General features: G+C 45.4%; 1 protein-coding gene across 9 annotated transcripts; it reads right to left on the bottom strand.

Annotated features, from left to right (window-relative positions):
• Positions 1-18: 18 nt before the first annotated feature.
• On the bottom strand, positions 19-26,290 carry LOC113127887 (CREB3 regulatory factor-like). 9 transcript variants are annotated; one of them, XM_026302772.1, is made up of 10 exons: positions 26,247-26,290; positions 19,915-19,993; positions 19,739-19,803; positions 19,520-19,636; positions 17,970-18,795; positions 13,966-14,139; positions 13,322-13,511; positions 11,051-11,124; positions 7,638-7,766; positions 19-7,257 (listed from the first exon to the last, which is right to left on the bottom strand). In XM_026302772.1, exons 3-10 carry the CDS (start codon positions 19,745-19,747, stop codon positions 7,142-7,144), a joined length of 1,635 nt encoding a protein of 544 aa, XP_026158557.1. In that variant the 5' UTR covers positions 19,748-19,803; positions 19,915-19,993; positions 26,247-26,290; the 3' UTR covers positions 19-7,141. The 9 variants fall into 9 exon arrangements, with proteins under 9 accessions (XP_026158557.1, XP_026158556.1, XP_026158554.1 ...); XM_026302771.1 differs by having other exon boundaries at positions 19,739-19,829; positions 26,247-26,271; XM_026302769.1 differs by lacking the exon at positions 26,247-26,290 and adding an exon at positions 25,546-25,812 and having other exon boundaries at positions 19,739-19,829.
• Positions 26,291-27,755: the final 1,465 nt, after the last annotated feature.

Below are 27,755 nucleotides of genomic sequence, written 5' to 3'. Positions count from 1 at the left end.
TAAAGAAACACAGCTCAGTTTTTATTTTAAAAATATACTTTAATACAACAGCTGCATATAAATATTAAAATATACATTATACAGGTGTACAGTACACTCACACAAAACCAAAACAAAAAATATTAGGCTTCTATTTGTACGGCACTTCTTGTATTTTCTTTTTTTGTTGTTTTTTACTTTTTTGTGTTTCACTTTTTGTACTATTTGCTTAAAGGTTACTTACTGACAAAGGAGTTGTACATAAAGATGTGTTAATGTGTTAACAGGTCCAAAGTATTACTGTAGTATTGTGATTACTGGATTACTGAAAGACAGACAGAGGTGGAAGAAATGGGGGAAGGAGAAGTCGGGGTTGCTGTACAGTATATGACATGGCATTGTGGAATGTTTGCTCATCTCTTGGTTTTCCTTTCCTCCCATCATTCAGCATGTTTGCAGACCGATTACAAACCAGCGGGGACGTGGAAACCACCTCCCTGTTTATTTCTAATGAGACATCGTGTTTTTGTCCTTCTCCATGACCGGCCTTTGATCTCGACAGAAACGACTGACTCGGTTTTGGTTAAAGCCACAAGGTGCAGGATCAGCAGCATCTCATTCATCAGCACTACGTTGATGACAGAGAGCTGAGCATGTGCTCCAAAATCTCTGCTGAGATTTCAAAAACCCACCAGGGCTTTTAGCCTCCGACACCCACATATAACTTCTCTGCTGGTGCTAAGAAAAGTGACATGAATATGAACCTCAGTGCGTCAGTGGGTTAGATAGACCTTCATGTTTTCGGTCTCTATGTCTGGCCAGGAAATAGTCCCACACATAACCCACCAGAAATCTGCTAAATCCAGTTTAATTTATTAATCTTTGTTTTTTTTCCCCTCTACACATTAAACTAATCAGAAGGAGCTTATGAATTTGTGAATTTGTTACCTTTGGACAGCTAAGATAAGCTAACCAGCTGCAGCCTCATATCTACCATACAGCCATGTGAGGGCACCACTGTCCAGGACACAACTGAATTACTCTATTTCATAAGTGATTAACTCTATTTCATTTTAGACGTGTCAGATCTCTTGATATGTTTTTGTGCAACGTACAAAACAAGCAGTTAGATGTGTCATTTGTGGCCTCTGGCCTTTTTCAGGGTTAGAAACAGACTCGTGTTGGAAAACAGGTTTAATTTACAGCTGCTTTCTTTTTATCTAAAACATGAGTGTTTATTAGTTCAGGAAACACAAATGTTGTTAAATCTGCTGTGCTGTGTGTGCACGCAGGACCCCATCACTGATGCACTGTCAGGGTTTTGAAAGATCACCAGAGATTAGTAACAACAGATGCTTAGCTCAGAGACATGAATGTAATGATAACACACGAGGGACCCAGACTGCAGTTAGCCTCCATCAGCTTCCTCCACCTCAGATTAGAAACCTCCATGTGGACCCGCGGGTCTAAACTGACACCTTCCTCCATATGGCTCCTTCCCAGATGGAGGTTTCCAGGTCAGTGACAAAGGAGACGGGAGCAAGATACAGCAGGAGGCAGCGAAGGAAGCTGTCCTCTGCAGCTGCCAGTGGGATGGGACGGAGGTGGAGGTGGCGAAGGTGACTACAGGGTTTCAGATAAACTTCTCTGAGGCTCCGGCTAAGTGCTGCTTCCCCTGACTTTGAAACCAGAGAAGCCCGTCTCTGACAAAGTGAGCACTGGAGCAGAGTGAGAATGGGCACCTGCAGGTTGACAGTGTCCCACCAGTGTAGGTTTACCATTGGATCTGTTCAGTGGTCCAAACACCCACTGCAGTCACATGGTGACGGAGAGAGGCAAACACTTTCTGCCTGTCCTCTGAAGTCTGACACACTAATTTGCCATTTGTCTGCCCATAGTTACATTAGAGAGAAACCCCTTTGGACAAGGCAGAGTTTAATGCTAGCAGCTGTTGGAGGCTACGAGTTTGATTGTTGTAGCAATGAGTTTATCTATCACATATCAGGAAAAAAGTGGAAATAAGTGGAAATGTCCATCCCAGAGCCCAGACTGAGAATTTCAAAACAGCCTGTGCAGCTCAAATATCCACTGAAAGCATTTCAGAGCATCAGTCTGCACCCACTGTTCCAATGTCAATTACAGCGTTGTTCCTGTCTGAGACAAGCAAAAGGAAAACAAGTTTGTAGTTGATGCATTTCTGGAAACTTTGTCTTTTTAGGTTTTGTCTACATACAGGAGGCAAAGAGCCGAGAGCAACGTGCTCTGGTCACGTTTCCTGTGGACACGCTGGCATCGATGGCAATCGATGTCTCCAAGCAGCTGCAACAGACCCACAGTGTAACCCAGCTGTGCCCAGAGGATGCTGGGAGTTCGCTCAAAACATGCCTCAGCATTACAGCCCATCACAAAAAAAACACTAAGTGCTCTAAATGTGAGGAAGTTATCTACAGGAGTGACCAGCAGATTTCTTCATTAGCAGCAGGAACTGAGCTGGGTCTGTCTGCGTGTCTCATTAAGGGCTCTCATGGAGTTCAGACTGTTGCTGTGGGTCCAGCTTTTCCTTGCTGTCTAAGAAAAGAGTGCATCAGCGACAGCTGAGTTTCAGGACTGTTTAGTCTCTGTCTCTGGCAGACGGAGACACTCAAGGAGGAAGTAGCTCAGATAAAAATCGTCCAGTTTTTGCAAAGTCATTGCCCATATTAGGTCAGAGTTGGTTAAATATGTGAGCTGAGAGCAGCGGCTCTTTAAATCCTGCTCCTTGTTGGACTCAGCCTGTCACGACCGTCATGAAAACAGCTACGACACATGAGCAAACAGCAGACATCACTGGGTTATTCAAGTTTTCCCCCTGCTTCCAAGCACACAAACAGAAGCCTTCTGGGAAAGTGACTCAGGAATGTCAGCAGAGGCAGGTGGACTTGCCAAGCCTGGCCACGCCCCATTAAAGCTTCACAGATAAAGAGATATTCCACGATACAAGCTCAATAGCAGCATGAAATCCAGGGACATGTGTTGTTGGGATGTATCGCAGGGATTCACCGTTACAACAGGTTTCTCTTCACAAACGATACACGACCAAACTGAGCTCACCCAGTGCAATATCACTGAAATGTTAAATGACTCCAGCCTCGCGATAATCAGGCTTCTGATCGCAGTACAGGGTATTTGATCTTATGTGTTATTAAGCTTAGAGAGAACACAAACCCCTAAATGACTAAATGCAGCTAGAGTCCGTTTGTCTGTGACTGCACCTGCGAATTCCAATTAATGCCAATGTTATAAAAGGACCCATGAGAGCCATTTTCACAGTCAACATGGCTCCACGTGGTGAGGACGAATCCAGACTGAGACTTTATAAAGAGGGAGGGGTTAAAGAGCATCGGCAGCTACTGAACAGAGGCTGGAACAGCTGCAGCAACAGTGAGGAGCTACAGGAAGAGCCACGCTACCAGTAACAGAAGGAGCGGACTGGACACTGTTCACTCAACCCTGCTCCAAAATCAGATGGGTAAGAGCTTCTGACTGGAAACTGGTGTTTGAGCGACCGATGAGACGGTGAAGACCCGTGTATGGAGTCACCCTGTGCAGACAGCATCCAGAGAAAACCACCACCCACAAACCTGACAAAATAAATGAGCCCAGGTCAGGTTGGAGTCCAGGATGTTCACTGGACCAGGACGACCACAGTCGCTGAGTAGCAGCAGCCATGAGACGTGGAGGTGAGGTGTTCAGATATGAGGCTGCATGACAGTAAAAGGAGGAGGGGCTGACGTCTAGAGATGGCACCATGAAAGCACAGTTGGAAACTGAATGAAAAGATGACTCCCAGTCTCAAGAGTCTCTGCAGGAGAAGAGTTTTCCAACATGACAATGATCCCAGACACAGCAAAGAGCAGCTGAACAGAATCCACTGTGAAAAACCGACAGAACATCTCTCCAGAAAACCTTGTATCATCCATGGCCAACAGGATCCAATCTGGCACCAGAAATACAGACACATATAGAAAATATTTCGGATTATAAGTGGCTTCTTCTTGGCTAAAAAAAAAACAAGCAAAGTGTATTGAATGAAGAGGAACTGGAGTTATTTAACATTTAGTGATACTGACTAGGGGTGCGCTCAGTTTGGATGTATACTGAAGATGAATGTACACAGCAGATGGTGCTTTGTGTTACGTAACGCCACTTTAGAGCAAGAAAAACACCAGGATAAACTTGTGCCGTCAAAGTGAATCCCCCGTTAGAGTCCACTTCAGCAATATCTACAGCTGTTTTCTGATCCGTCCTCCCCTCTGGTTTGGTGTTGCACAAGGACATGCGAGGGAAGCTGCTGCCAGCAGGAGACCCTGTGACTCTGCTGGCAGCGTCGCCTGCTTCCCAAGCTTCGAAAGAAAGTGGGAGGAGGGAGGAATGCACTTCCCGGCAGCAGAAAGAATGCAAAGTGCACCTTTAACCAAACAGGCTGAGAGTTGTCCTCTGCTGGACTCAGTGACCTTGTCCAAGATCAGCTCTGTTTTTTTTCCTGAAACTGTAAAATCATCAGATGCAAACACGGCGATCCGGACCAGGTTTCTGTGGTGGTGTTTAAGAAGTGACACCAGAGTCTCCTGCTGCGGCAGCTCCTCTTGCAAAGCCACAGACTATCACTATCAGCCTTTGGCATCTCAGCTTAAGAGCTCTTTTCACCAGCCGCAGGACCTTTCAGCAGGAATCCTTTGTTTACAGAACTGTTCTACGCTCCACCATGAGCCACATTTCCCAGAGTTTAAGGGCACAGGAACTAAGACAGGAGCCACACTGAACTGCCCTCAACTCTCGTGTCCTCGGCTAAAAATGGCCACGAGAGAGACCTCCAGGAGGTGAAGAGTTTAAGGGTAACCGCTGCTCTCCTGGCTGAGACAGGAAACAGTTTCCATAGGAGGGAACAGGGTGTTACAGCGCAGCAGATTTTGGAGCGCAGCCCACACAGGAGCCTTCAAGGTTGAAAAACAAAGCGAATCACGTAGCTACAGCCACTCCTCTACTTATATTTTCCCAGAACTGATTTGTTTTCAGAAACTGGTGCCAGCTACATTTTTCATGTATAGATTTAAATCTGAAAGGAAAATATTTTGGTTGACTTTTTTTTTTTTTTTTTTTGGCTGTATCTGTGATAGCACCCTACACAAGCCTGCGTTCTTTTTCTTCCAACTGAGGTTTGGAGCAGTAGTCATTTTACGTTTTGCCTGGTAACAGGGTTTTAGATCAGGCATAATAACACAGGCCCTGTGGCTTTAAGCTCCAGGCACTTCAGAAAGGCGTCATTATGCAAACAAACTGCCTATTACAACAGTATGTGCTCACAGGCCAAAACCCAGTCAGAAGTTACTGCCTGATGCCTCTTGCTCAGGTCTGCATTGCTCTTTATTTTTCTTATACAGTAGCACCATACTGAAACAAATCGAGACCACCAGTCGGTCACAAAGCTCTGAGCGACATGAAAAGTCTCTCAGTTATTACACGTGTTTAGAAAAAGGTGTCAAGAGTCTTTTTTTCTCTCTCTTGTGGAGGATCTGAAGCCCTCTTCAAAGGTGCTCAGTTGCTCTTACCACAGTGCAAATTCAAAGGGTCCTTGTCTTTTTATTGTCCAACATTTAGCGACATCGGACAGGTTGGTCTACAGCTTCAGCAAAGACCACAGAAGAAAGGCAGATTTCAAAACTTTCAAGACTGACTCCCACTTTGTGGGCTGTGGCAATGTCAAATAACAACAAAACCATAACTAAAAAAAAAAAAATAATTATTTGCTTTCTAGATCTACAAGTGTTTTTCTCTATCATTGCAATTCAGGAAGGTGCGCTACATAATAAGGTCAGGGGCTGAGGAGAGGGCTTGGGGAAAGCACTGAGGACACTTCCCTTTTGTGGGGACAAACAAAGCCACTGCAGATTCGCTAAAGGAGCACCAGGCTGCAGAGCTACAAGGCTGACCAAACAATGAGCCGTCTGACTCAGACCCTCGATCGTAGTGCATTTAGGTGAAGGGGGTTACAGTGCATTCAGTAATGTCATCCTTTAAGGACGATTGTGGGTAAACATGACAACAGTCAAGATAAATCGGTCACTTTATTCCTCACTTCCCACAACAGAACGATGTGTTAATGGCTGGCAGCATCTGAAGCAGTGAGACTTTTTTGGTGTCTGAGTGGTTCAGCAGTTTCACTTCTCTTTGGTCAGTTGGAATTAAGGTGCAGTTTTTTTTCGGTTTTAACTTTAATGGGGTGAAAGGGGGTGTTAAATAAGGAGGGTGGTGTTAAAGCTCCAAGGATGTTTCCATTAAAAGCTGGTCTGGTGTCAGGACTCCATCACTTGTGTGATACCACACTTACTGACATTGCAGAAGCCGATGCAATCTGAACAGAGTGCAGTGCTTCTACAGGAGCCCAGCCAAATATATTAAAAAAAAAAACACACTCACACACCCACTTCTTTGTTTTTCAGGCCTGGGCTCCTCCCACTTCCTTATTTTAGCACTTCCTCTATCCTCAAATGCCCCCGTGCCCTCAGCTCACTACCGGTCCCCTGCCGACAACTACGACCATCTACAAAACAGTGCAATGTCTATTCATAGGCACAATGGGATACAAATACCACACAGAGAGGGAGAGAGGAACACTATACACGCTCATACAATATGTTACATGTCTCTCACACACACACACACACACACACACACACACACACACACACACACACACACACACACACACACACACACACACACACACAGACTACAGAGACGTCAGCAGTGGCAGCAGCTCCGGCCTGGTGGTGGTTATGGTGCAGCGTGCAGAGACTGAGCGGTGAAGACGGCTGCTGTTTGGAGGGGCCAACAGGAGAGGGCCAACAGGAGAGGGCCAACAGGAGAGGGCCAACAGGAGAGGGCCAACAGGAGAGGGCCAACAGGAGAGGGCCAACAGGAGAGGGCCGGGGAGCACGGTGACTATTTACCCCTGTTGTGTTTAGGCTGCTCCCTCCTCCTCCTCTACTTTCCCAGCCTCTCCACCTCTGCCTCGCCTCTTTTCTCTTACGCTGTGAGAGCGGAGGAGGTGCAGAGCAGCTTGGTGTGCTGCAGGGGAGGATGTGGAAGAGAAGAAAGAGGGAGGAGGGGCATTGTGTGGGGTTTACCCCGCTGCCTCATCTCCTCCCTGCGGGGGCTCTTTGCGCTGGTTCTGGCTGCCCGCGCTGGCTGCCAAAATCCTCTGCACAAAGTCTTTGGTCCGCCCGGCAACTAAAGGACCTGATGGTATCGGTGAAATAAATTGTGTGAAGCAAAAAAAAGACAAAGGAGAGGATACAAATATCTATAACTAACAAAATGTGACTGAGGAAGAATATTTTACCATTTGTACAACAGCTACGATAATTGTAATGTGCCATTTTAGCTGGAAATTGTAATGGCAGCACCCTGGGTTTGCTCTTATTATTTAAACACAGCTGTATTTTATGGGACATACCATTCAAGATTATCTGTTTTAAACTTTCACAGCTGAGATCAATTCTCTGCCTGAACATGAATGATTCTGGAGAACCCATCATGTAAAGCCAGTAAAGCCTCTCAAAGAAGCTTGTTTTGTTAACATGTAGGGGGTGTGTTGTGCGTGTTGGTGGGTTTCTCACCGCTGGACTCTCGGAGGATGTCTTCCAGGCGCTGGGTCATCCCCCGTTGGTCTGTGTCGTCTTCATCGCTGTTCTCCACCCGCCGTCTAATCACCTCCTTAATCCGCAGCAGGGCCCCCAACAGGTTTTCTGTGCAATAAAGGAGATAAAATGAAAACTATAATTCTCATGTCAGGCCCTTATTTATAAATAATGTGAACGCCTCAGTTTGAAGAATAATGGCACTTTCTACTTGCACATCCTTCTTTTGTTCGCTAGGCCGAAGTTGTCAAACAGTTTCATGTTTCCACACAAAAGAACTCCAGCTTCACAGAGCGTCTGGTTTCCTAAGCTTTAAGACGTTTTCTAAACTTCTTGGGATGGAGGAGATGTTTGCTTTAAAGAAGAAAAGGGAAAGTACAAGCAAAGGAAGCTAAACACTAAGTCGAAACTAAAAGTAAATAAGGAAAACAGCGGCCTGAAGGTCAGACAAACATGTCTGTGACACAAAGGCAGAGCAGATTCATGTGGGGAGAAGTGAAAGAACAGCACGTGTCCCTCAGTAATTACCATCATTACTACTTCAAGCAAAACCATTAACCCCAGCTGCTCCAGGGGAGCTGCTCAGTGGTCAACAGACCAGCACAGAGTGGGACTTCCAGGAAAAGATACCATCACCTCTTGTTAACTAAAGGTAGCAGGCATCAGCTGATCACATTAGAATAAGAAGCTTCCAGTTTGTCCAGTGAGGGATTTCTAACAAAACAAGTTATCTTTGGCTCAAGGAAACTCCGATTAACATTTTCTAAACTGTCAGATAAGAAAATAATTAGCTAGTCGTTCACCTTTAGGGCAGAAAAAGGATGCAACATAAAACATTTAATGCAAAAAGCAAAAGCGCCATGTTTTCTGCTGTGGCAGCTACAGGAAGCTGAGCTGCACGGACGAATCAACTCTTAGATATTTACTGAGAGATCAGATGCAGATCGGGTTTATCTCTGCAGCTGACAACGTGAATCATCAGCACCAGGGTGATTTTAGCTCCTCCCTTTCCTGTGGGGGTCACGTGACTTGATGAGGCCATGACACCACTCCTGTCTGCTTCTATTATTCCAGCATGGATCTGATTTCTCTCTCGTTCAGGGCTCGTCTCAGTGGGGAGTGTGTGGGTGGGCGAAGGGCCACAAAGGGTCTGAGCATCCTTTTCTCCTGAAACCCCCCCCCCCCCCCCACACACACACACACACACACACACACACACACACACACACACACACACACACACACACACACACACACACACACACACACACACAAAGAGCTACTGGAGCCAGGAGGCCTCTGGCACTGGCACGGAACCAAAATCCCACTTATTTGAAGTTTTCTGTTGAATCTGCTGCTAAGCATGTAAAGTATGTTTTGGTTTTTTCAAAATTCAAATTGCAGTGATGTAGAGAGAGACAGAGCAAGGTGAATGAGAATGAGAAAGAATAAAAAAGAATAAAAAAAAAAAAAAGAGTAAAAAGTCATGGGAGGAGAGCAGAGAGCAATGAAGGGAAGGGGAAGCGAGGGGATGTGTGAGATTAAGCCATGTGTGTTTTGGCTTCCTGCCGGGTGGACTAAAATTCGCAGGAGCCACAACCAAAGCGATCACACGCCGGGCCGGCATCAGGAATGCCTGGAATGCTAAAAACAACGGGACTAAACCAAAAAAAAAAAAAAAAAAAAGGCAAAGGACAGAGGACGCTGAAGGCTGTTTAGGTTCATTTTCATTTTAGATTCATTCAAAGCGCCTGAACCAGACGAGGAGACGGCAGCACACAGGACCGGGCTGACAGACTTGGCAGACGAGACGTGTTCATTATCAGCAGAGAGGTGAAGTCACCCTTCTCGGGTCTTCCCAGGTTGTTTACACGCTCGTCAGTGAGCCTGTCACTATCACTGGTTCCTAAACGGCGTCTTCAAAATGGCATTTTCTCAGTCATTTGACTCAGACACCAGCAGAAAGAAAAGATCTGGCTTTGTTAGGACTTTATCCTCTGTGACTGTAGCTGCTGACGTGTGTACAGTAAACTCAGCTAATCAGTTAAACATCATGGGAACTTGGTTTTACTCACTGGAAAAGCCATTAACGCAGCTCAGCTTCTGAAGAAGACGCCTGGTTTCCAGTAAACAAACTGTCAGACCAAATAAATGGATCAGCACAGTTGAACAGAAGGTTGTTTCTAACAAATTTACACAGCGTGCTCCATCAGCTGTCAGGGTAGGCTGCAGTGCAACAGGTAACGTCAGAGGAAATCACAACTAAATGCAAACATGACATGACACAACAAAGGCTAAATATTAACTGAATGAAGCTAATGTTTCGAGAGTCATCTAACAAGAGAATCATTAAGGAGACGAAGCCTCGGGGTCTGTCTGATCGTTGCACGAGTTGACAGTGATTGATCGATCAGATCTATGCAGTAAGAAGCACGTTGCAGTGTGAGCTGGAAAAACAACCTCGCAGAAGCAAATAGCTCAGTGCTGATGACTCTGATGATCAGCAAAACTGCCCATGTTTCCTCAAAAGAAACCGGCAGAATATTTTTACACCGTCTTACTGGTGTATCTACAGAACACTGCTAAAAACATGGGTGACCTACACTCAACACTGCCCCTGAACGCATCACGTTTACACACAAGCGGAGGAGTGACGCCCCTGCTGCTTTGCTAACATGCTGCTTTCACTACATGGACTGTGCAGACACAGAGTCGCAGTATTCAGTAATCAGTGAGGTGCTTAGCAGAGGTGGCGCACACTGAGGGGTTTCTGTTTAACCTACCAGGATGGTTGCACAAACATTACCCAGCTCCCGTCTGAATTATCTCACCTTTGTAAACAGCACCGGCACCTTTAGTTTGAAAAACAGCTCGTTTTTACCCGCAGCTTCTACAACTTCAAGTCAGCAGAAAAACTAAGGGCCACACAGCGTATCAGCTATGCTCGTACAGCTGGAGGCAGCAGGAACGTCTGACCCCGACAGTTTTCACAGCAAAATTACAGCTCTTCAGAAAACTTCAGATGAAACACACTGCATTACCATGACCATTTCATGTAAGTACGGAAATCTGCTCTGACATTGGCAGAAGCTCCTAATTCCTCCAATATAGTAAATAGATGAAAGTGTGTTGATAAGGGAGCAGAGGACCTGGTGAGGGAGACGTTTAATAAAAACCTTTTCTGTCATGGGTAACCATCTTTCTATATGTTTTACATCCTTGCTGTCAGGATAAAGCCTCACACTGCTGATTGTGAGCTTTAAGAACATTTTTAAAGTCTGACAAACCCCCACAAGTTTGCACATTTTTCAATCCACAGAAAATAGAATGTCTACCTTCAAAATAAAAGCCATCAAAAAAGGAGTTATCTGTGTCCAGACTGATTTACTGACCATACTCCTGGTTAAGCCCCCACAGCTTGATCTTGTTGGCTTCATGCTGGGCTTTCTTCTTCAGCCGGCAGGCTCTGGAAACAGAGGAAAATAACGCTCCATCATTCTCTGGAACAGGAAACCCCACTCCAATATTCTCATTCTCCACATGATCCCGTTACTGCGTCAGCTGGCTCACACTGAGAGCAGCTGGAGAGCGATGAGTGGAGGCTGTATTTCCAAACTGTGAGGGAGATTGACTCAAAACCTGCCTCATCCCTCCACTCACCCAAGTATCATTTGACACCACGGATCTGAAAGGATACAGCCCATTTGGTTTCAGGATATTTGGGGTTGAAAAAAAAGGAGATAGAGAATGAATCAATCAGTGCACATTAAATATTAACGTGTCCTTTTGGGACTATTCCCTCTGCACCGTTCAGAGAATTTGACTTTCCCAAATACTGGGCAGTAAATGTTGGATTACACCTCTGCAGGCTATTGTCTTCCAACAAGTAAAAGCGTATCCATACCTACAAACTGCTGAATGTTGCCTTTTCAAAGTGAATTTATTGTAACACAAGCGTCTCAATGAGACGTGCTGCTCATTGTGACAGACGACCTACAGCTGCAAACTGATTCGCTGCCTGAGAAGGAACCTGATAGGCTGGAGCTGCCTGAACGAAGAAAAACACATTCGGCAATTAAAGCCTGTGCTGCCTGGATGCTGGACCAAACCTGAGGCACAGAGGGATTTATTCGCTCACCTATGAAAATGCTGGTGAATGCAATTAATTCATCCAAATATATTTCCACCACCATCCACTCAGGTCTCACACTGTGCTGCATCTCTTATTCTCTGGCAGAACAGGGCTATATAAATTTAGATTTGACTTTTTCTGCTGTGTTGCGATTGTGCCATCAAAGCTCGGCACTGTTGCCGCAGCACAGCAGCGCCAAATTGTATTTATCACGTCACCGAAGTTTAGAAAGTTGCAAAAGCTGTGCCCAGATTTCCTTCACCTCAGAGACAACCCACAGATTACAGATCCAAGACAGTTAATGGATTTCTTCCTGAAACATTGCTGCTACTAACACTCTTGTGTGACTGAAAACAAATACGCAAATCATGTGTTAGCTTAGCTTAGCACAAAGACTGGAGGCAGGTGGGAATAGTTAGCCTGCACTTTTCCCAACAGATCCCAAACTGTTGCATTTACACGTTGTCTAAACGGACCAGGAAACATCCGTGAGTTGTTTGTGGTCGGTCAGTGAAGGGCTCCAGTGCACAAGCCACCTTCAGCAGAACGATTTCATTTTGACGAAGCTAAGACAGTTTGCACCTGCTCCCAGTCTCGGCTAAACACATTTGAGAATCAGCTGAAGTGAAGTGCAGTAAACCTGCTCGTCCTCCACCTGAACCTGTGTCTCCTTTCACTGTTTCCCTTCAACTTTCTACCTGATGCTGTTCGTGTCATGTTTAATATACAGTATGTTTGCAATAACAACATATTCCCAGAGTCCCCTTCCACTTTAAACAGCCTGCAATAATGTTCTTTCCTACAAGTTCGCCCCCTCCCTCTCTCCACAGACGAACTTTATATGACCCTCCTCATCTCAGTCCTCATCTGCCTCTTCAGTCCTGCCCTGATTTCCTCCTATTCAGCGTTTCTTCCTGCTTTCCTTCATCCCATCTCCTCTGTTGTTTGTTCTGCTTCCCTCCATCCTTCTTTCATTTATTCCATCATGATAATGTCCAACACTGACCTACATTTTCAAACCGTTTGTGTTGTGTGTGTCACACGATCCTCAGGGACTTCCTTTAAATGTTTAAAATGTAGAAATGCTCGTTATGGCGGCGTCCTCAGAGGTTTGGCTTATTAAGGTCATCGTCAGTGTTTTACTCGTTGAGTTGAGACGACAAATGATTCCTGACATGTCAAAATAAAAATATACGAGAGTGAGACACATTTCCTTTGATTTTCTCACTTACTATAATCATTTCAACTTAACCGGTGCCTTAAACTCCATGGAGATTAGATATTTATCTTAATGTATTTATCTCTTCATGTCCTCCAGAAATAGTATTAGAAGGTCAACTGATCTTGACGAGGCCTAAGAATCAACATACCAAACCACAAAACCCTGCAGGACTATCTTCTTCCATTTTCTTCTGCCAACAGTTTACAAGCACCAAAAAACCCTGAAAATACCCATGAATCGATACTGAAAGTCTGCAGGGGTCTGACTTGGTGCAGAAGCTGTGGCTGTGCAGAGAGTGGAGATGGTTACCTGGAGGCCAGCTTGTTCTTCTCCTTGCGGGACCGGGCTCGGGCCACGGCGGGCAGGTCGTTGACTGGCCCCATGCCGTCGATGGCAGCGTTGAGCTTCTGCAGCTGCTCCCCGATGTTGTGGAGCTTCTGGGGGTTTGGCGTCAGGTCGCTGGCGTCAGTCTTGCGAGCCTTGCGGCGCCCTTTTATGCCTGACCAAAGGATGAGAGAATGAACCCAATACCTGTCCATACAAGTCTTTCTCGGTTCGATCTTATTGACGCAGATAAGCCCAGCAGCTGTGCCCGACGGAAGATTTCTGTATCACGGAAACAATAAAAACTGAGATTTTGACATCAAAGTTGTATGTAGGGCACATGCCTCAGGGTCCCGATCTGATTTGTGTCACATGAGAGCAAAGAAATGGGACACGCTCAGCTGCAGTGTGAATGTTGTTTTAGTGACTCCTGCTGCTCAGTCACAGGATCCTAACCCTCCTCCTGATCAGAGAGGGATCTTTCTGATTAACATCACTAACCTCGTCTGTCCATCAGTTCAAACATAACTAATACATTTTCTTTTCACAAATATTTATATAAAAACAATATTGTTCATTGATTACTGGTGTTTACTGGTGATTATTGGCATCTGGATCAATGCTCTCACCCTCTCGGCGGTACAGGGTGCTGGGCAGCGTGCTGGAGCTCCAGGACAATGACCAGTGCACATCTGTGCCCAGCTTCTTCTTCGTGGCCGACTCTCGTGCACGTCTGTACTCCCAGAAGCAGCGACGCTTCGAGGGGCGCTCACCTGGCTGCCTCACTGGCTCCGCCTCCACCTCTGCAGGTACCAACACACACACACAGAATTCAGACTCTGTGCACTGATGCAAATTTAATAAATGCTTTGCAGCTCTGTCACATGTATCCAAGCAATCAATTAAAAACCTATTTAAAATTTTATAGAAAGACTTTGGAAGTAATAAATGAAACAAGATTAAACATCTATAGCTGCAGAAGAGGAACCTGGAAGTGTTCACTGTGATTACCCTCCAATTTGTAGATTTAAAGCTTTAAAGTTTGACTCAAGGGTAAAAATCAATAGGATTTATTCACTGGGAATTCTGATTAACCAATAAATTCAGTTCAATTTGGGTCAAATCTGATGGAAGCCCAGTAAAATGCTGGGTAAAATGTTGGGAGTCATCCTCTGGGGCCCATGAATGTAAACACAGAGCCATGTGCCGATTGGAACAGTTTAAACCCAGTGACCTGTGATCGTAAGTTTTATTACATTTTCCACCATTGAAGCATTTTCTTTTATTTCTGTCAAACTGATCACAGCACTCACTGTGGTGCCACCTTTACACTTTGATATTTTTAGATTATATTTAACTCCTCAACATTTAAGTGTCATGGCGCCTAAGAAAATTTTAAAACCTTTGAATTTCTTTTTGTTTTTAGAAAATGAACAATTCCATCAATCTCCATTTTTATGATATGAGAAAGAACAAATATTGAATGTAATCTGAGACTGGTTTTCCAATAAAATCCCTTTCGGACCACAGACAGGTTTCGTATTGTATTATGAAGAAAACTGAATCGCATTCATTACCATGGAGGTGGACAGCTCTGACAGCCACATACAAGATATTTAATAAGAGGGGAAACGTCCTGGATTTTAACCCTAATCATAACTGACAGGTATTAATGTTTATGTTTGCGTGGTATGAAATCACACTATGAACCCTAATCCACAAACAGATGCTGTACGTCCTAATGACAAAGCCACCACTGGCTATAACTGTGAGCATGTAGCCGTTCCAGAGCAGACACCTACACGAGCACACAGACGTCACAGAAGATTAGCCTCAGGCTCGTAGAGCTGTGAATAATGCCGTCATAAATAATACAACATGCAGAGCTCCACCAGCAGGAGGAGAGAGGAGACGCTTCTTCACTTTGACCAGAGGTGGGTTCCAAAAACAAAAAAAACAAAAAACACGCTGCCATAATGAAAATATTCATTTCTAGTAGGATTAAATCAGATTCAAAGTTAATAACCATGAAGTCCTCTCCTAGCCATTAGCTGGGGATGGCCAGTCATCCCCCCCCACACACAGACACACAAAATCACCAATCACACACACACACACCTTATGTAACATCATGTCATCTAGTCCAGTCTGTAGATAGCGCCATTGCCAGCACTCTCCCCTCAACCTGATCTTTTGCTGCAGCTACACACACACACACACACACACACACACACACACACACACACACACACACACACACACACACACACACACACACACACACACACACACACACACACACACACACACACACACACACACACACACACACACTTACTTTTCTGTCCATCACACAGCCCTTTGCAATCTCCCTGGGCTAATGGCTAATGGTAAGAACAGATCAACCACACAAGCACACAGACAAACACGCTGCCACAATAATGCAGCGCGACAGTGGCGTCTCGAGACAGTGGAAACAGACCAGCGTTTGAGAGCGAGCCGGTGACCTCTCCATTACCTTGCAACGTGAACCCTGCTTATCTAACACGAGGAGAGTCTGGGAAATGAAGTCAGCTTCCATGTGTGTTATCTAACGTACATGTTTATACTTTATGTCCTGTAGCCTCACATTTCCTCATATTTAAGGGGATTAGCTGATGCTCTAAGTTAACAGCAATCTCATCTGTAGAATGAGCTCCGGTTCATCATTGGAGGTTTGCAGTGCTTTACTGTGCTGGTAGTAAGATTAGAAAAATTTGGTGCCTTGACCAAGAAACTTAAAATCCTTGTCTGTGCATTAATGAGCAAAATAGCATCAAATAAATGTGCACCCTAGTGATTTGTTACTGACCTTCCATAACAATGGAGGACTCAAGAGCACAATGGTGACAATCAGAGCAGCAGGAAATCCTGATGTCTCTAACCTCTGGTTGAATGTTGCATCCTACATTTCCCACAATGCAACTTCAACCTCAGCCTCTGCTCCTTGCAAATGCCAAAACCTTCCAAACATATTGGCTCGGCTTGAAAATGAAGCATTGTGTTGAAATTCCACTGCCGCCCACAAAACTTGTCATTCAACTGCTTTTAATTAATCTAAAAAAAAAAAAAAAAATGGCTTTAAAATATAAAGTCTGTGCCCTTTAATTAAATGTAGTGCAGAGAGGGGCCATTATGTTTACTTCTGGTGTCGTCCAGTGATTTTTAAAGATTTTCCCCAACACTGTGTGACATTTTTTTTAAAAAATTAAAACAAAAATTTCCAATAAAACGCTGAAAATATAAAAAAAAAAAAAAAAAAAAAATGAATCCAATAATTTTTCAGTGTCTATTTTTATACCGGCTATTAAATATTTCGAAACATTTCCACTATGAAAATAAAAATCAGAGGTCTGTGCAGCCTTGGGGGATACATTAATTCCCAGGGTCATGGCCAGGGTTTTCTAAATATTTACACCATGATTCTGCAAATTCCTTCACCGCACCAGCAAGAATATGATTCTAGTGGAGAAATATTGAATTGCTTGTTTGGTTTTGTTCACAAAAAGTCATGAAACGTGGAAATATTTGGTGTAAAAGCACAGGAATATGATCATGGAAGGGCAAATACAAACTCCCCGGGACAGGACTAAACCTGCTATGGTAACTGCTGCACTGTGCACGTGTCCTCCTTAACTTCACATTTACACGTGAATATGTGTCACCACCCAAGTACAGACTGTGTGTACTGAAGGGATGTGTGTTTTTTTGTGTCTCTCTGGGAATATGAGTAGCTCAATAAGGTAATTCTGTTTGTTTAGTTTCATCTTTCCATAAAAACATAGTGTATGAGTGCGACGCTTTGTTGGCATCCACCTTCTTCCTTACGGCTGAATGAACAGTAAGTAAAGGAGGACAAAGACAAAGCAGCACGTTTTTCATTATCAGTCTATTGGCCGTTTTGACTGGGCCTGAGGTGAAAGCTTCAAATGTTTTGTTTTGTTTGATCAACAGTATAAAACCCAATGATATAAAACAGAAACTAATATGCAAATATTTGGTATTTTGGCTTCATAAAAACACCTTGGGTAACTAATCAATCGTCAAACTAGTCGCTGGCGTTCAAAGAATGGAATAACCCTTTCAGTTTTACTGTGCATCTATAATGCGAGAGAGAAACGTGACGGGTAAAGAACTAATGAGGCCTCAGATAAACGCTGCAGTCTGTACCTGGCATGTGCACGTTGCTTTTGAAGCCAGTTCTGCTCTAATGGTCGTTTGACAATCTGCAGCAACTTTCACACCCCATTTAACACGGTCAACTACAGACCACCTGTCCTTTCACAAAGACAAAGCAGCGTGGCCTTCACAGATGGTATTTGAATACACCAAGAGACTCCAGCCCTCAAACCCATTTCATAACAGTGACAGAGTAGCCACTGAAGCGGCATGGTGTCCGGGAATTACACCCACAACTTTGGTATTTAAAGTGCCCCTGCTTGGCCGGCTGAGTTGGGTGAGGCGGACTGAGGTCTCGTCTGGAGCTGAGCGACTGAAATGGTTTCCATGTGGGCAGACAGGCTGCAGTGCTGGCAGAAGAGCCGAGATGTTCTCACCACACAGATAAATAAGACAAACTGAAAGCACAACTCACCACATTCAGTTTCGGAGGTGCTGGAGAGTTCGACTTCCACAGCCGTCTCCTCCGTTCCCTCCTCTCCTTCCTCTCCTTCTTCCTCTTCCTCCTCCTCCTCGTCCTCCTCCTCTTCTTCTTCGTCCTGCTCCTCGTCCTCCTCTTCCCCCTCCAGATCCATCTCAGTCTTAGCCTGGCTCTCCTCCCTGCCCCGTGCCACCGACTGCACCTCCCCGGCGTGCGCCTCTTCTGTCTGGGAGGTGTGACCAGGCCCACTTCCCAGCTCTCCCCCCTTACTCAGGGAGTAGTTGTGCTCCTCGTTGCAGTGCTCCAGAGCTAAACCTGCCGCCGCCGCCGCCACTTCCTCTTCCTCCTGTGCCACCTGATACACCTCCATCGTAGGCTCCCTCGACATCCCCCCATCCTGTGCTCCTCCTGTCGCTCTTCCTGCAACGCATAACTCCCTCTCCGTTGTTGTGGCAACAGAGATACGCCCCTCCTCCCTTCCTGCAGCAGTGGCCTGGACTTCCTGGGTGACAGGAAGTGCCGTGTGTCTGTTCCTTTTCGTCCTCTCCTCCTCGTCCTCCTCCTCCTCCTGCTGCTGCTGCTGCTCCTCCCGACTCCTCCCCCAGCGGCCCATCAGGATGGCCTCCTCAGAGTAAGCTAGCAGCTCCCCTCCAACCCCGAGGCCCAGCTTGGTGTAGCGAGCCATCTCGTCCAGTGCAGATACGTCCCAGCGCTCGGGGTGCAGGTCTTCACCGAAGCCACCGTCGTCCACCAGGTCGCTTAGCAACTCAAAAGGCCGTTTCCTTGGTGATGCCGGGGAGCCCAGCATGAGGAGCACACTCTAAAAGGGGACAGCGATGGCTTATGTATGGCAAATATTTTATTTGTAAAATCACTCACATGTCAGCGTGTGCTCTTCATATTACAGGAGGAGGCCAGCAATAAAACATCTGTGCTGCTGCTCCACAATTAATCTCAGCTTTACATGTAGCTATTAATCATTAATTTAATTATCTGCACAGACAGCTCTTTCTGGCTCCTATATGCTTAGCAGAGCAGCCTGATGCCTACAAAGTGATGGTGCCACACACCGACTCCACATCAGCACAGATACAATCTGTTATGTTACACTCAGGTGGAACGGCCACGGCAAAACCGCCAGTACCTGGAATAACCTTGTGTTGTTTTCATGCATCATTAAAGGTGAATGTATGTCGCCATCTATAATGTTAACAAATATACAGAGCACAGACTTTGCTCTGAGCTGAGGGAGCTCAGTGTGTAAACGCAGTGAGGAGGGGATTAAAATCATTTTAAAATCACCCGTCCTCCTGCGAAGAAATAATCCTGTCTCTCTGGAGATTAATTCACTGTTCCTTCAGTCCAGGCCCTCATGGACTGATTTATTCCAGGGACCCCAGGTAAATGCAGTTACTGAAGCCAACACGTGACTGACTGGACTGTCTGTATCTTCAAAAAAAAAAAAATCATCTCCCCTTTTAAATTTTTCAATGATTTTCGACTACAACTAAACTAAATCTAAGCTCCATCAGGTGTCGTCTCACCTGGTCGTACTCTGTCCTGCCCCCTTGTGGTGACATGGCCAGGGGGTAGGGGCTAAGCAGACCCCTGTGCCCGCCGTAGGCCTCGCCAAACGCAGGCTCCATCCCATTCATACCCGGCTGAGGGGGAGGAAACAGACACAGAGTGAGACACAGCCCACACCGTGAGGAGGATCATTCAGAGGTGATGGGTGAGAACAACTGCAGCTGCAGCTACTCTACCTGAGGCATGCCCGAGGCAGGTGGGTGTCAGGTCGCGGTCACAGCGTCAGTTCAAGCGAGTTCTGCTGCAAAAACACAACCAAGCTCAGATCTGAACATGAGAGGAAAAGAAGAGCTCATTACAAAGATGGCAGAAAGGGGGCAGGAGAGGAAGAGGAGGTGAGGATGTTACGTACCTAAAGGTCGAGAGTTGAGAGGGTCAAGGAGTCGGGCTCTTTTCACATGTCGCAGCCGTGCAGCTCTCAGCCTCCCAGCCTGCAGGGAGAAAGCAGAGGAGCGACGGGGAGGGAGAGAGGGGGGGAGTCAGACTTGGGTTCAACTGAGGCCACAATGCAAATTACACAGCGAAAGCAAAAGAGTGAGAGAAACACATCATTACTGAACAGAGCTGTATGAGGATGTAACGTGCACAGTATCTGTGTCGAGCCTCGGATGTAAATACATTACAGACACCGTCAGAGAATAACAGTTATATTGTTTTATGGCGTGACACAGCACTAACTAGAGTCCGTTTTCACTGGCTTCAGTCTGTGAGCAGCCAAACAAGAGGAGAGAACTGCAGTTTGCCTTTGACACGTGTCATTTTAATGACAAATAGACTTTTAAAAGAAAATATTCCACAGAAGTTGTTGCTTTGCTGTTTTTTTTTGTTCTTTCTTATATTTTGTGTTTGTGAAGTAAAACGTGAATACAGTCGGAGCTCTTCTCGCTCAGCCACGGAGGCTATTGTTGCTTACATTAACTGGCTGGTTTTTCTATTAATACATCCATTTATTCAACATGAAAAACATACTGCGGCTGCTGCTGCCAGAAATGTAGGACATATCACTTCCTAAGAAAGGCCTGCCAACAATGAGCATTTAAAATAGCAAATGCAAACGCTTTCATGCAGCAGAACAAGGTTGGATTTCACTGTGTGCAGCAGCAAAGTGTTCAGGAGACATTTGTAAATTCAAATGTGGGTAATTACATCTTGCATTTGTCATTTCATGTGTTGAGAGCAACGCAAGCTGCATCAAAGCGCGTTCGTCTTGTTAAACGCCATACAACACGTACGGAGCTCAACAACAAATGAGCAGGAGTTTAGAAAGTTAAGCAAGAAGATGAAAACAGAGCTACAGTTACATTTCTCAGAAAGTTCGAAGCCAGTTTCCGAGCGTTCTGGCTTTGTAACGCTCAACTGAAACGTCCAATCACAGAGCAGAGGAGAGAGGCGTCCCTGCTAACTGGAAAATGAGCTAAAGCAGCAACTTCAGTTGAGCCGACATGTTGAATTATGCAGTAAGAGCTTCTATTGTGACGGGTGAATGAATGAACAAGAAAAGAGAATTAATTACGTTCATATTTTGGCCTGTGTTCCTTCTTTGAGTCAGAAGGCTTCAGCACTGTTATTTTAGCTGTTTCTTAGTGTCAGCAAAACCCATAAACAGGCCGAAGCCCAAGACATGTTCTCCATACCTTCTGACCCCACTCAATACATTTTTAAAAACACACCAATAGAAATAAAGTCATTTTAAGCAAACCTGGCTCGAACAGCAGGAAACTGTTCTTTTGTCTGGGACTATTTTCAGTCGAGGATTAATCCATATTTGGTGCTCTAGTGATTTTGTGGCAGCAGGAGGGTGTGTGTGTGGGATGGAGTCAAAATAAACTACAACGTGTGTGTTCATGATAATGAAGGAACATGTCACCCAGTGTGACAGTGTGACTCACTGATGTGTTTAATAGTTTTTGAACAACAATGGAGCCGTGTGGCACAGAGGAATAAGAGAGACAATACAGGTTAGTGGATACAGTCATTACACGACTGGTCTTTTCCAAGGATTCCTTGACAATAGTTAAAGTGTAGTATATAGGCAATCTAATCCTTTAATTTAGCCAACTTATCCTCTAAAGATCTGGTTCTTTAACTTCACCAAATACAGTTAAAGTCGACCGATGAGAAAACTGCGAGGACAGGCCGCGTTATTTACTGTTTGTGTAACCAAAAAAAAAAAAAAATCCAATTCAGCTGTAGAGGAGAAAGAGGGGAGGCCACAGAGAAAACTACGAATCAGACCGAACTGCTTTCAGACGGGGGCATGATGAAACACAGAGCAACACACACACACACACACACACACACACACACACACACACACACACACACACACACACACACACACACACACACACACACACACACACACACACACACACACACACACACACACACACACACACACAGACTGCGGGTGGAACAATGCAGACATACTGTTCAGTACCTGTGGAAAACCAGGAGAAACCAGCTCACACTGACCTGGGTTCAGCGATTTGAGAACAATGCAATAATACGTTCTGTGTGGATTGACCTCAGGCACACAAGAATGAGGAAATGAGGATTGGCTGGGCGGTTATGACACTGCCTTGGCACACCACATGGAAAACTGGTATTTGGCACACAAAGCAAGGCAGCTACCAACATTACTGTGTACACAAAAGACTTATCAGACTCAAAAGGGTTTCCAAGTAGATAAACTGAATGAAATGTAATAGGCCCAACAAGTTTCAAACATACCAAGGATACACATCTTTATGATAAAGGTACAGCAACAGTGCTGATAGCAGGCCTATCTGAGATATAAAGCACTGGGACTCATGGAAGGGTTGAGGATGTGGACGTTCAATGCCAATCGTGAATGTTTCTCCTGCTCACCCCCAACTATAAAGCAAACACCCTTAGAAACATGATACAGATTTCTTCACACCGTATCAGCCATGACTGTGTCAGAAGAGGAGACGTATTTATCCTAATATCTGTTGTCTCATGGTGTAAACATCAAAGTAGCACACATTCATTCACCTCAGTGACTTTGCTCTGAGCCGTCTGATCCGAGCGCTGTGCTCTTCCAGACATACGCTGCGTTCAGAAGACAAATGTATGCTGTAAACACCGCCGCAAACAGCGTCTTACTTATATTTGTTCATACGCCAAGCACGCCTTCGTGCAATAACAACCCTTCAATCATTTATTGTGCGTTGGTTCAACATAAGGCTTGGTCCAAAGGTCTCCATGCTCATAAACACACACACACACACACACACACACACACTGACCAGGCAGAGTTCACGGTAAAGCAACAGGGAAATTGCTCCAAACTCAAACCAGCATGAGTCAATAAGCACCAATAACCACCGTCTTTACATTCAGCCCATGATTCATTTAACCCCTCTGTAAACAAGACTCCAAAAACAAAGCAGATGCCAACACGACTGTGGTTCATGGAACAACTGCATCGAATACATACTGACAAAGCAAACGTGTATGCAGACAGCCACAGTGCGACTGCTACACCTCATGCGTGACAGAAGTTATGTTTCCTTGTTAAGTGCACGGATCCACAGAGGACACTTAAACGCCCTCTGAACCTTACAAGGCCTTCGGTCATTTCCAGCCATAAGGTATAGTGTTTGTATACAGCTGACTCCTGTCTCGGTGTGATAGGAGCATTGTGTCGGCACAGGCAGCACTAAATAAAAATGACCCTCTATCCTTCCACAGGCTTCTTATGTAACACAGGCCATGGTGTCCATATGAATATTTATATACACACCGTGCCAAAACACAGCTGTATTCCAACTACATCATTTTTATTACTGATTAAACTGCAGTTTTTAAATTTGAGAGATGAACTGTTTGACGTTTAATGAAATCCAATTATATTCACTTCACTAATCACATAAGAAATGCAACATATCATCACATCTCAGGAGCAGAAACAAGAAAGAGCAAAGCAAAATTACAAACCATCCTCAGACAAAATGGCTGCAGTTTGTTTTTCTCTCCAGCCAGTTGCCAGTTAATCAACTAACTGGTTCATCCTTAATAAAACCCAACAGGAAATCACTGTGTGTTCGACTCTACAGAGGCACATTTCTTTAATCTTTCTCATTATACAATACAGTAAAATGTATATAGTTCTACTTTATCATCAATACTCTGATGTGTTTGTGGTTTCAGTTTGAGTGCATTGTGTATTTTGGCCCGTATGGGATCACTACTTTCCTACTGCTAACTTGTTTTTATATAGCAACTTTCAAAATAAAAGTATTATAGGTTCAGATTAGCAACGCACTATTCCTCTCATCCACACATGTGCCAAACACACCAGAGAGTGGAAGCAAGTCATCCCGAGAGTGAACCATGTGTTAAATTTAGAGCATGAGAGCGTGAGCATTCTGACCAGACAATGAACCTTTAGCAGCCACAGGCCTCTTCAGAAGAAAATAAAAAAATAAAACCCTCCGATGTCACAGCGGACGGCTCGGTTATGGATGGATGGAGGTTACGCACGCACGGACGAGAACAGGTTTGAGGAAAAAGTAAAAGAGGCAGGAGTCCATAAAGAGGCTGTGATGGCAGAGAGAGTGGCCGAAAACGGCGAGGAGGAGGCAGGGGAGCGGAGGAGAGCCGGTCTGGCCGTCGGTCTGTCTGAGAAGCCAATTTGCAAAATTAAAGCTCCAAAAAAGATGGGCGATCGGACAAGGCTCCGTGTCGCCTAGGAAATCACTCTTTCCCCTCTAATCACACTGAAAAACTAGATGCACGGCAAAGAAAAACAAATAAACAAACACCATAAACGACTTGGATGCACCCGCCCCCCCCCTCCGTGTCCTTGGAGCTCCGTTTCCCGTAACGATGGTGAGCCAAAGTGGCCCCGTCTGCCGCCCCTCGCCTCCCTCGCTGTCCATCCGGTGCGCCTCCACAACTGTACCCGACAAAAACCTCTCAATCTGCCGATGAACCGATCAGTGCAACAGAACCGACGGGGCATGACGGTGCTGCGCGTCCGCACAGCTGGATACACGAACGGCAGCACACGGAGCCAGAGAGCAGGGAAACGAAGGTGCCATGGTGGCAGCCAGCAGCGTGTCCCGCATGGCACGGCGAGCCGAAGAGCCGCACATCCACATCCAGACGCTTCTGTTTGAAGCCTTTTCACCGTGCACATCCACATTTCATGCATTTCTATTTTAATTCTTTAACTACAGAACATTTCCTACCAAAAGCAGCCGCCACGCGTCGTGGAGTATCCAGCCGAGACAACAGGGATCCTTTCAGCGCACAGACAATAAAAATAGGGCGCAGCTGGCAGTGCCACCGGATGTCCAATATTAATTCTTAATATGACAGATTTCTGAGCGCGTGGCTCGACCGGAGCGTTTAACGGGCTATGAGAAGTGCGTTTCTGTTCCGGCCACCTCGGGCTTTTGTATAATATGAAAGTTGAGCTGAGGAGCAGAGCACAGAGCAAGTTTGGCCGCTGTTTGTCCACCTGCAGGTGCCTCTGGTGGTGGTAATGTTACAGGCCCTGCAAGTTACAGTCCGAGTCAAGGTCTATCACAATAAAACTGAAAGTTTCGGCTGTTTGGCAAAACGCACAGGGAGCGATTTCACACGCACCCGGATTTAAACAACAATCTAATAGCCTAACTTTAAATATATAACTATTGTGCCAAAGAGCCGCAGAAACGTAAACAGGCACCAGGTTAAAAACGCCAAGTGCTGCAAATACTGGCGAATAATGTTTCCCCAGAATAAAGATGATATTTGGAAATATATTTTAGTGCATCTGAAATATTCCAGGGCAAGTGCGGTTCTGTGCCATGCATGTAAATCCGTGTGAAAGTGGCCATGTTTATCAAAGAAGACCGTTAAAAGCCTACAGACACGTTTCTGTCTGCGCTTTGAATAGTTGTCAACTTCTCAGTCGCCAAACTTGTTCCTTTATTTGCCTGCGGGCTGAGAGCTGGGAGCCAGCCGTTACCTTAACGCGTGTCCTAGAATGTCCCCTCGGAGTTAAGGCTCCTCCGGACCGGGGTAAAATGTCGGCCTCGGCCTCTCCCGGTGATATTATTACGCACCATCCACAGAGAGCAGAAGAGGAGCCCGCACGGACAAACAGCCGCGGCCGCGCAGCCCACAAATCCCGTCCAACCTACAGCCACATGCAGGAAGTTAGTTGACTGTAGTATCGAGCTGGCCTATATGGCGGATAACCGGGACAGAAAAGATGGTTGTAGGACTGTTAAACACCCCCTCTCCTCCTCCTCCCCCTCCCCCTCATGTCTCTCCCTCCCCTCCATTGGTAGAGGAGCCTACCGTTTTGGAGATGATAGGGTGGGAGAATAAAACCAGTCAGGTCTTTCCTGGAGCCAGTTCCTTATTAATAAAGTTTCACAGGCGCGCAGAGCGCACCCCTACCCCCGTATTTGACATGGTGCCGTCCGCAGGGCGCACAGGACAGGACGGGGGGACACTTTCTGTGGGTTAAAAGCACTTTTTTTAGGACAGGGAATAAGACAAACATAAAGAGCGATGGAGGGCGTGGATCCGCGCGGCTGGATGCGCTGTACAGGCTGTGGGTCCTGTTTGTTGTTGTTGTTTACGCAGCCGGGGCAGCAACGTGTCAACATGTCAGGGTTCAGCGCAGCGTAAAGATACAGAGAGGAGGTGTGAGCGACTGACCTGGTCGAAACGGGAAGTGTGTCAGCTGAAAATACAGTTGCAGATCTCATCGGTGGATTATTTATTTATTTTTACGGGGGGGGGGGGGGGGGAACTTGAGTTCATGTATAATCCCTTTTCCTGAACGTCAAATCCAAAAAGTCACCGTGTCACTCTTCTGGTCGGGGATTTCAAAGTAAAAGTCACCAAAACTATGACTATTCAAGTCTGGATGTTTTGTTCCTGCTCAACTTTCCTTTAAAGTTTAAAAGGTCTTTACTGATTTACCAACATCCAACCATGGAGGGAACAATATTAGAGCGCGAATAAAAATATGTACACTTTACATGTTTCTGCTAGAATCACATCTTGTATGTTTTAAGGATATTACTATAAAGTGTATGTACATAAAGTATAAGTTCTAAAGTCAATTAAGTGTATATTGTGTCTAGGTACTGGGTTAACTTTGTTTTATTGACATGAATAAGGATTTAAATTGAATAAAAAACATGCTAAAGAATAATCAAACTGTTCTCTTACCTGAATACTTTCAAAATCTTTGCAATGTTTTTATTTTATAAGCCTATATAATGAAGTATATATAGTTATCATATGTACATTAAAATGCAACAAGATGTATCATCTATATCATCTGTACCCCCTTAGTCCTAACCAGGGTCCCAGGGATCTGCTGGAGCCTGGGACCCAGCTCTCTTTGAGTGAAAGGCAGGGGTCCACCCTGGACAGGTCCCCAGTCCATCACAGGGCCACATAGAGACAAACAACCTCACACACTCACACTCACTCCTATGGGCAATTTAGAGTCACCAATCAACCTGACATACATGTTTTTGGACTGTGGGAGGAAACCAGAGTACCTGGAGAAAACCCACACAAGCACAGGGAGAACATGCAGACTCCACACAGAAAGGCCCCTGATGGGTTTCAAACCAGGAACCTTCTTGCTGTGAGGCAACAGGGCTAACCACAAATCCACCGTGCTGCCCCCTCTCTCCTCTCACCTCTCCAAGAAACCGTACAGCTTTTATTGTGAAAAGCAAAGTGGCACATTTCCGGTGCGGTTGTCCCCACAGCTGGCAGCTTGGCTCGGACTGAAACCAGTGAAAACGGATATGGTTTGTGTCTACGACACTGTGTCGTCACAGGGGCGGGGTTACACGACCCGCGTTTAAGGACACCGGGAGGACCGAGGCTGTGAACCGCCTGACCCCAGCAGGGCCCCGGGCTGCTTCAGACCAGAGCTCGGCTGGAACCGCTTCATCTTCCTATCGACAAGTTAAACAGAGGAGCAGATCCCGGTGAGTGGTTTCCTTTGTGCACTAAACATGTTGGGGACAAAATATTAGAAACACTTCTCAGTAAGACTGCAAAGAAGAAAGAACCTGAACATTATAACTTGGGTCTTGATCTGAAGTAAAAAGTCCAAAAGTACCAAAGTATCCAGATGTACTTAAAGTATCCAAAGTAAAAGTACTCACTGTGCAGAATGGCCCATTACACATGAATGTA

This window comes from Mastacembelus armatus, chromosome 1 (genome assembly GCF_900324485.2).
Source record: "Mastacembelus armatus chromosome 1, fMasArm1.2, whole genome shotgun sequence".
Classification (NCBI taxonomy): domain Eukaryota; kingdom Metazoa; phylum Chordata; class Actinopteri; order Synbranchiformes; family Mastacembelidae; genus Mastacembelus; species Mastacembelus armatus.
This window is presented reverse-complemented; position numbering and strand designations above follow the sequence as displayed.

Coding starts and splice junctions, on each gene's coding strand:
- LOC113127887 (XM_026302772.1), bottom strand. Junction 18,796..19,519: donor GCAGGACAGAGTACGACCAG/GTGAGACGACAC, acceptor GTCCCCTTTTAG/AGTGTGCTCCTCATGCTGGG. Junction 7,258..7,637: donor CATCCTCCGAGAGTCCAGCG/GTGAGAAACCCA, acceptor CGATACCATCAG/GTCCTTTAGTTGCCGGGCGG.